The sequence below is a fragment of the Peromyscus californicus genome, unplaced genomic scaffold (genome assembly GCF_007827085.1).
Source record: "Peromyscus californicus insignis strain IS unplaced genomic scaffold, ASM782708v3 Scaffold_4__1_contigs__length_199733344, whole genome shotgun sequence".
In the NCBI taxonomy this organism is placed as follows: domain Eukaryota; kingdom Metazoa; phylum Chordata; class Mammalia; order Rodentia; family Cricetidae; genus Peromyscus; species Peromyscus californicus.
Genome location: NW_026294562.1, coordinates 65,998,242 through 66,008,241, shown reverse-complemented (window position 1 = coordinate 66,008,241; position 10,000 = coordinate 65,998,242). Strand labels below are relative to the sequence as shown.

At 45.4% G+C, this 10,000-nt stretch overlaps 1 protein-coding gene across 9 annotated transcripts in view; it reads right to left on the bottom strand.

Annotated features, from left to right (window-relative positions):
* The window catches only part of Ebf3 (EBF transcription factor 3), a 121,427-nt gene that overhangs the window by 34,782 nt on the left and 76,645 nt on the right, over nt 1–10,000 (bottom strand). For 5 of the 9 annotated variants that reach the window (XM_052712625.1, XM_052712626.1, XM_052712628.1 and 2 more), the window contains exons 7-8: nt 5,722–5,803; nt 1,961–2,105 (exon numbers count right to left, since the gene is read on the bottom strand). In XM_052712625.1, the coding sequence (XP_052568585.1) occupies nt 1,961–2,105; nt 5,722–5,803 (227 nt within the window). The remainder of the gene's footprint in view (nt 1–1,960; nt 2,106–5,721; nt 5,804–10,000) is intronic. The other 4 variants (XM_052712627.1, XM_052712631.1, XM_052712632.1 and 1 more) reach the window with 1 other exon arrangement.

Here is a 10,000-nt window from a genome sequence, read left to right as displayed (position 1 = left end):
TATTAGATGATTGGATAATGAGGCGTTAGCTGGGAAAGGCTGCACAGGAGCAGGGATCTGTGGTTGATGGGGGTGCTTTCTCCTTGAAGAACATAAGACTGATTCAAAGCCAGCACCCTGACCCTACGACATAGGCTAAAACTGGGCACAAGATAGTCAAGGGGGCTCTTGGAACCAAATGACCGGATCTTAAAATGAACTTCTTAAGTGTTAGCTCTCTCAGGAAGTGACGTATTCAAGAGGGGAAAAACCAGTGGTCTTTCGTAGGGCGCTTGAGAACTGGCCATTGATCCGCAATAAAATAAACAAGACAGAACAACCCTACTGCTGAAGAGGGGTGACTTTTCCTTGGAGATCTCCTTGTTTGTTGTTTCTCTGAGTCAGCAATTTGCATTTTAACACCTTTAACTGCTTTCTAGGATAGGTCAGCCCTTGCAGTCGCTGGCAAGAAAGTGACTTGGGCTTCAGTCTTAATAAAACCCTGAGAAACAGACATAAAAGAAGCCTGAACAGCATTGCTTCCGCAAATGGCTCGTGATGAGGCAGCCACTCGTGGCCTTTATTTTTCTAAATGCTACATTTTCTGCTTACAGTCAAATGCTCTTTCATGCTACTTACAAAAATAAATACTTGTACTTTGCTCAGATCATAATAGCTCATTAGAGGAGGCTGATTTTGGACTTAGAATACAACCTAACACCAGAGGGCTGAGGAGGCTTCCTTGAACCTATCACATTGCAAGCTCAGGCTCTCTGGGGAAGCAAGGAACTGAGGACCAGGGATTCAACCTTCTTAATTGTGAGCCTCATTAGTGACGGTTGCTAAGCAAAACACACACCTACCTTCAGTGCATAGGAAGGAGATAAACAATACGTCACAGACTCTAATGACTCTGGTGCTCAAGACGACCTTTAATTATTATATTTTTGTTCCTATACCTTAGTCATTAATGTAGAAAAACAAATTAGTTTATTTTTGTGGACCACAGCAGATTCATAAATTGTCTTCCATTCTTTCCGTGGGCATCATCTTTCATTCAGATAACCCTCAGGAAACCTTTCATTTCCCTGTATCTGTCTCCCTCATGTGCAGCTCTTGAATTCGTCACCTCAGGATGGAGGATTTGTCTTAAAAAACGGTTTAGTTTTATGGGATCTTTGCTCTGAAGGATTTAATCCTGTTGTTTTGCTTGCATGTCACTTAATAAAAACCTTCATGTTGCCTTTCTAGCAGCTCCCACTGATCAGGGTCTCGGGATTACTCACATGCTTGATAGAGGAAGTGGCTCTGTACAGGATGAGGTCTGAGCAAGCAGGAAGAAGGAGGTGTCGGAGGGGCTTATGGCCTAGTGTTTCTTGATTCTGCCTACTTGTCTCACTGAAATTCTCTTAGCAAACAATACAGAGTCGATCACTTGGAAGTGCCTTTTTAAAGACTCGTTTTATGCTTTCTTTTCTTTCTTTTTTTTTACTCACCCCTCCACCCCCGCCCCCCCCCACTCTCTCATATGGGTGTGGACATGAGCACACACATAGACAGGGACACTTGCCAAGGATAGGAAATGGTCCACACAGTCCCCCCTCTGGGCTAGCCGTGCCAGGAAGTAGCCAGCCATGGAAGCATGCAGAGAGAGTCTGGGGTGAGTTTCTGGATGGGCACTTCTAACAAGCGAAATGAAACCGACCAATGAGAACCGTGAGCAAAAGAAAGCTGAGAAACAAACCGATAACATGAAAGCCATGGCAGGTGAGATGGACATGAAGACCAAGCAGACCACTACAGGGAGAGGAGGAAGAGGCCTGGCCTCTCTCCACCTGAGGAAAGCTAGCCCTGCCCCATGGGGCTGAGGCAGTCTGGTCTCCTGGTGAGAGCAACTCCATGTGAATTAACATAAAGGATGGAACAAAGGAAAAAGAAGCATTGCAAATTAAAAAAAAAAATACATGTAGCATGTGCCTACCATTTTCCAGATAAGAAGGGGCCGTACCTTCTGACGGGTCTAGGCGGCGGGCCCGCCTCCCGTGTTTGGAATTGTTGTGCACAAACATGTTGTCAGACACGGCCAGTACGTGGCCGTCCACGTTGACTGTTGTCGATACAACGACCTGTGAAGACGAAGTGGATTTGAAAATGGAGTTGGCACAGGAAAGCACGGGCGGGCGCCGTGCGAGCGAGATAAAAGCCAGCTCAGAGACTGCGCTGAGGAGACTCCACTCGCTCTGGAAACTTGCCACTGACTGAAGTGCATTCACATTTTTTTTTTTTTTTTTTTTTTGGCTAATGGGGGTGGGTTGTTTTGTTTTGTTTTGACTCAAGATTGCTTCTTTAAAAAAAAAAAACCTGCTCCACTAATTAGGGTTTAATCTCTTATTATGCTAACAAGTGGATTCAATTCAGAGAAATATTCTCCTAGCCATTAGCTTCCGAAATACCCCTCTAGCCACTCATTTGAAAGCCTCTGTTTTGATTGATCTGCTCAGATATTGATTAGATAGTTTATCTAATTTAAATTAGTTCACTTGAGAATAGCCTCTCTTGAAGACCTAAGAGGGGGGATTCAATTGTCCCCCCCAAAAAAAAGCTTCCTAAAATCAGGGTTCTGGCTGCTACCCCAGCTGTCCCTGTTCTGTCAGCAGATGATCCCTGGGTCAACTGTACAATTACGTTCAGTATCTGAGAATGAAGTTCTTTGCACCTGAAAAAACCAAATTGAATTTGAATTGTGGAAGTGTTTTTTTTCAGTCCAGGAAGAGGAATCTTTCTCAAGTTCATAGGGAAGGGTGGCAAGGGCCCAGGAGAGGCTAAGAGCATGTCAGAGGAGAGAGGGCAAAACAGGCTTCTTGGCTGCCTCAGGGGAGGAGAAAATGAAGCCACCATACAAAGAGACCAGCTTGCTGATGCCAACTGTCCTCGTCTCAGTGAGCTCACAGGAGGCACACACTTCAGCAGACCCAGGCAACAGCCAAGGGCGGCCTGGCTGTCATGTTTCTAAAACAGTTGGGTCAGTATGGCACCCTGCTTTCCAGAGGACCTGGAAAAGCAAGGAGCTCAGCCTAGGCTTAATGTGGCACTGGAGCCTGGATTTGACATAAAGGATGCCTGGCTCAAGCACTCTAGAGCCCTACACGGCCAGGTCCTGGGGTCAGCTCCTCCTGAGAACGCTGGGCAGGGGAGAGGGGAGTGAAGACTGCCAGAGAAATTGGAGGTGACAAGCCAATGCCACCAAGGCCACAGCAAGCCTTGGTGAGCAGTAACCATTAGTAAGTCTCCTTCAGACACGAGACTACATCGCACCAAATATGTTTATGACAGGGGAAACTGAGGCAAAGAACCCAGGGCATCAGGAGCTCTCAAAAGCCACCGTAAGGATCTTTTATAAACCTGAAATGGCACTAAGAGAAAGCCTATTAATAAATAAAATAAATTGATTTTTAACTGATGAGAGACAAACAAATAAATAAATAATATTTTTGCCAGGCACAGTGGTACACGCCTATTATCCTAGCACTTAGGAAGCAATAGCAAGAAAATAGTAAGTTTGAGGCCAGCCTGGGCTAGACTCTGTCTCAAACACACACACACACACACACACACACACACACACACACACACACACACACGAACAAGTAAATAAAAAGTATGTTAGGTATAAAAGAGAATGCAAAGCTACAAGCTTATATAAGAATATGTGTGTAAAGAACTGACTTTTAAAACCTCAAGCCCCATAGGATCATGGTGCAGGGGCATGATATTATAGACACCCTCAGCGACTGGGGCAGTGTTCTTGAATTCTTTCCCCCTTGTGTCTGCCAGGATAACATGGTCTCAGTAACATCAGACTGTCTGAACTGAGAATATACTCAGTACATGTTCTGAAGATCTGTCATTGTCTTGGGTGCCCACTATGGTGTCACCTGTGGCCTATCAATCTCCCTCCCGGGGGGATACAAGGGCTGCTCCTGTTTGCCAAGATCTTCCTGGGCTCCACCTGTATACCCTGCCCTGAGCATTAAAAGAACTTCCAGGAACACATGACCTGAGTATGGTACAGAGACCTGACCAGTGTTGAGGCATAGACTTGATGAGCATATGTTAAAAAGACATAGGAAAAGGTAAAAATAAAAAGGTTTAAAGGCACTGTCTGTGCTCTGTCATCTATACAAAAACCAGTCACGATGGGAAAGAGAGAAAACAGACACAGTGCGCAGTTGAGAGTGGGCCAACCCGGCAAATGCACCCATCGGAAGATACGGAAAGCGTGGCACTGTTGCAAGCATCAAGTATGCCATGATGTGCAGAAGTCCAGGTAAACCTTCTGAGAGGCAGGGGGAGTAAAGTTACCAGAGTCACTGTGGTCTCACAATGCATAGTGAGATCAGCTGTGATGGATGATGCCATGCTCCATCATTGGTTAAACAAACAGAACCCTGCTACTCAGTCTGGTGGGACCTCCTCTGCCTAGACGGACCAATTTTGCCCATGCCTTGTGGTCTCTTGTGTATTAAAAAAAAATGGAAGCTGGTCCAGTATTTTACAAGAGATGCTATCCCCAGTCATGAAAACCAGTATGGGTAAACAGGGATCTGCTTCCCTAAAGAGCCATGAAGGCAAAAGATGGATATCACATACTTCCCTGAAGAACACACAGAACCCTACAAATACTCTGAGCTACTTGACCAACAAAGTTGACATCCCAAATAAGATTCCCTCAGTAATCTAGGATTCATTTCCATTCGGTGCTTGGTTCTTCTAATTTTACAATGAAAATCAGCTAGACAGTCTATCTCATGCATAGAGGGCCCATGACCCTGACAGAGCCTTCTGATCGATCACCCATAAAGAAATATGGATGCTGTCAGAGCTGGTCCTTGAAGCCAACAAGCAATGTTCTCCCTTGTAGACAAAATTCTCCTTGCAAATGGGCATGTGCAAGCCTAGATCCAGAAAAGACCTGTAGTAGCTGGACTACTACTGAACGGAGGAAGTCAGACACCTTGGACCTTGGAGGGTAGGGAAATGTGTAGAGGCCTGTGCTAAGCAGGGGCAGACCCTTTACTAGGACGTTCTAGACACCAAGCATTCTAGAGAGTTTACATTATGGTTCTTTTCCTACTCGTCATCCCCATACACGATGACAATCAATCAACTGGCCATTTGATCCCTAAAAATGTGCATCTTCAGCCTGGCCAAGCTTTCAGAGTTGATGATGTCAGGAGGCTGTGGGAAACATGATCATCTTGTCTTCCCTGGCCCTGCACAGACTCATATATCTGGCATATTGAAAACACTAGCTCATTTAAAAAGCATTTTATTTGTCTATTTTCTAAATTATTTATTTAATTTTATGTGTCTATGTATGTGCCTGAGTCTAGTAGACGGACCCCATAGGAGCAGATGCCCTGGGAGGGCAGAAGAGGCGTCAAATCCCCTGGAACTGGAGTTAGAGACGGTTGTGAACCTCTAGGTGGATACTGAGAACTGAACCCAAGAGCAGGAAACACCCTTAACCACCGAGCCATCTCTCCAGCAGCCCCTCATTGGCCTATTTTTATCAAACAAATCAAGTTCCGTGTGTTGCTAGCCTTGGGGAATGAAAGGGCTTTCCGAACAACAGAGAACTCTGAAAGGTGGGCAGAACAGGCAGGTGGAACGGGCGCTGCCACGCGCAGGAATGAGGGGTGGGGTGGGGGGAAGGTGGGGGGGTGGGGGGGGGCTTCATACCTGGAACCTCCGCATGTCCCGAGGGTTGCCTGCATTCTTCAGGCAGTTCTGATTGCACTTGAGGAAGAACTTTAGAAAGAATCTACAAAGACACAAAGAAAGGATCTTTAGAGTCAGCCCACAAGAGACAACCTAAAAAAAAAAAAAAAAAAGACTTGCACAGAAGTAACAGAAGAGGCCCCACAACTGTGCTGGCGGCCCTGTAGGGGGCGATGCTGAGTGCAGTCGTGGGAATGGCAGAGGCTCCTGGCCTCTGTTCTGAGTGGCACGACAGATTCCCAAGGTTTATAATAACTGTGTCTTTCCAAGGGATCTCATCTTACAAGGATCTTTGCATTAACTATTAGCCTTTAGAGAGACACCCACTCCAGACAGAGACGCCTGCATCAGCCAATGAAGATGCAGAATGTCTAGTAAAATCTGAATTTTGGATAAGCAACAATTGACTTTTAGCATAGGGGTGTCTTAAGGTGAATCTATGTAAAAATATCAAAGTTGAAATTCTATTGACTGTGCTACATTTATCTGGAAACCCCAATTTCCAGCGTTTATCTTGCTAAAGCAAATACACTATCAAAGACCAAGTTTTAAAGTCACAGTAGGGGTGTGGGAGCACTCAAAATGCATTATATACACATATAAAATAGTCAAAGAATAAATTTAATTTAAAAAAAAAAAAGAAAAGAGTTACAATAGGCTTAACCTTCAAGAAAGGAACGGGTGTGGGGCTACCATGATTTCTGTGGATGATCTCTGTGTTTTTAAGGGACTAGCTGGTAGTTTTGGGTGTTTTCACACACAGTCTTGCTCAGAGTACAGGAGTAACAGGCCCCAGCCCTGGTAGGAGTTAAGAGGTCAAACATGGAAACCAGCTTCACCTCCCATCGGACCTGGCCTTGTATGCAGCAGGAAGAGTCAGGAGTCCTGACTGTGTGTTGAGAGGCTTTGACAAAAATATAATCATCTAGCCTTCCCCATTCCTGCACAAACAGATGTGCTGCCTTAGTATGAACAGGTGAACACTAGACAGCCTGAATGCGAGAAGCCAGCTCACGGATCTTGTCGCTGCACTATCTCTGTCTCTACTTGCAAAGGCCACATCCACAGTGAGTGGAAGGTGGATTCCCCGCCAATACATCGCCACTGTGGCTAAGAGCCTGCGCAGCAAGGCTACATAAAATACCTACTCGCTTTTCTCCCCAAACGTCGCCTGTCTTATTTGGAAGTGATTGATTTTTTTTATGGTACTTTATAAAATTTCCTGGAATTCGGTTCTTCGTTAGCGATTACAATATGAGAAAATAAAAGACTCCATGGAGTAGGACTTGTTTGTCTTCCCAGCACATCCTGGAAGACCCAAGGAGGATAAAAGAGGATCCCTTTGATGAGGCTAAGGATGGTGGCCATTCAATTAAATTTTCTTACATACCAAGAGTTCTTGCTACTTTGGGCCAGAATTTACATCTTTTATTAACTCGCCTCACCTATACACTTAGCTCACAATGCCTCTTAACACCATCTGCCATCAGCTACAGCAAGTCACTTGATATTCCACCCACCAATTTTTCCTAACAACCACTGTGCAATTAAACTCCACACGTTCTGCAGCGAGGTAAATTAGACGCACCTGCGGCCACACTGCATTTGAACTGCATCAGAAAGGGCCTAACAAGGTGAGGGCGCCACAAAGTTATCGTCCTGTCAGGCAATTAGGTTTTCACTTCAGGGACAGCCACACGGTGCAATTATGCCCCACATTACCACCCGGCTAATCTTCTGAGCAGGCGCCAGCGAGAAGCTGCTCATCCGCAAAGGTACCTACGAGGAGCTGGTGTCTGTCGGGGGCTTTTTTTTTTTTTTTTTTTTTTGTAAAATGAAAGATGTCTTCCCCCTCCTGAGGAGGTTGTTCTAAATTCCTCAATACCTGTTTAGCCGGCTTGGCCCTCTTACCTCCAAGATAGCATAGTGGGTTTTAAAGATATCCTAAGCAGCCCTGCGCATTCTGGGACTTTAACTATCATCAGTTTAGAAACCAGAAGAGCAAAACTGGGTGCTGGATGCCACAAGCACACTGAGCCCTGTGGGGGGTCGCTGGGAGCAGAAGCGGGCACAGACATCATGCACACATGTTCATGCTTGCTCGCTCTCTTGCATGTGGCAATCACAGCTCTTCTTCTATGCAGAGCGTGTGACGGCAGTGGCCGTGGGTACGTGAGATAGGTCTACTGGGAACAACCCCTATGCAGAACAGGATCCTTTCCACGCTCCCAGGCTCCAATGACACAAAGTACACCCCAAGCCAGTACCACCCTTGCCAAGCCGGAGGGAAACCTCTGTGTACAAGAAGTGCTTATTTTACCCCTGGTTTTGCTTCTGTTTAATTCTAGGATGCAATTAAGGATTCATAGGTGGGAAATGCAGCCCAGTCAAGGCGAGCTTGCAGACACTGCGCACTGTTGCGTGGGAGTGGACGCGCTCCATGAGGTGCGCTGTTACTGTGTTTGGGAAAGGGGTGAGAAAACCGAATGCCCACGCATGAAGTCCAATGGTAATTCCCACATCCTTTACTCAATTACCCTTTAATTGGCTGTTTCCTAAGAAATATCTGACAACCACTTTACATATCTCACTTCCAGAGTCTGGTACACAAAGGATTTAATACTCCTGTTATGAAAGGAAAAATCCTTCCTATGTCAGAAAATCTTTGGTTTTAGCACCAATAAACTCTTTATTATTGCTAAATGTGGATTTGCTGCTTGATCGCAAAGAGGCGATAAAAATTCTAACCTGTCATTAGTACATTATGCTTAATTGTGTACAGTGTGTTTCCCTGGCATCTGCTGGCCCAACGTCAAAATGACCGTTATGTGCACTAATTCCCTGACCCCATCGTTATTTCCCTAAAGACTCATCATCTTTCACAGTAGGTACCAGAGTAAATCAAGCTTGAAATATAGGCTTTATTTACTTGTTTCTTACAGGCAGAAGGGGAGACAGTAGCTAAAGACAAACTGCTCCACACCACGCTATCCCCAGGAATATTCTACTTGGAAACATCATGAAAAATTCCAGAAAGTTCTCGGGCAGAAAGTAAGATGCCATCACTGTGGAAATAGACTTTCCTCAGTGTTGCATGGATTAGGACAGATGCCACGATGCTATTCTCGTTCATTCTTGGGAGGGCTGGTTCACTCTCCTAATGCCTGAGATCCCCATGATGACGGGCGGGGAACATAAGGACAGAGCAAAGCCTTTGCCTGGAAGGACAGTCGGCCTAGCCCAATAGCTTGAGTTGAAGTTGAAAATCCCCTCCTGATGGGACACTTATCCCCCTGCTGCAGAAGGGTGTGGCCCACAGCGCCCAATGAGGAGAGCTCAGAGTTTTGTTTTGAGGGTGTTGAATCAGAGACCCAACAAACAACTCCAACGTTAACAGGACTGCAGAGGAATGAAGCTGCTTCAAGAGAGGCTAAAACAAGTAATGGGACCTCCCGTTTCCACCAGAGCCCAACATGGGTACCCCAGGATAAGGGGCACACAGAGCCCCCACCACAGTAACTAATTTCAAAGTCGGCTCCATCTCTGTGTGTTTAAGCTATGAATTAGTTCATTTATATTTACTTTTATGAAGCTGATTAACCGAAGCTTCTCTATCTGATGAAAATCATTTTAATTGTAGTGTTAGGCTCCTGTGTAATATCCATTACATTATGAACTGTTTAAATTCTACATGGGTATTGTGTAAATTGGCCCTTTGTGAGCTAGCAGGCAATTAGGACCAAACAGCTCTCCTTTAAACAGCTACAGAACTTTGTGGTGGTGTTCAGGACAATCAGAGACAAAGGAGGCTGTTTAATTGTAATTTAATGGAATATCAAGGAGTCCGTGGCATTAGACGCTGGCAACAGAGAGCAGGAGAGAAAAATTAACTGCAATTATGTTTGATTAAAGCTATCCTTCTCAATAATCAGCAGCCCTGACAGGCCATGGGGCTCTCGTGGGCTCCAGGATGGCAAAAGGTGTTGAGCAATATTAGGGCCAATAAAGGGGATATTAGCATAGCTAATTACAGCCCTGCAAAACCTGTAAAGGGGGCCTCTGTGTATTGTAATGTGGGAAATAATTGGCCAAGGCCGTTATCAATTACATAAGGAATGAATTTGGTTTGTCAGAGAAAAGCTGATGAGATGCCTCTCATCTGACACCAGTCCTTCCTTCACGTTTCCAGGCGGCTCCGAACTCACCCACGTCCATCAAGAGCCGGGTTACCAGTGGCCAA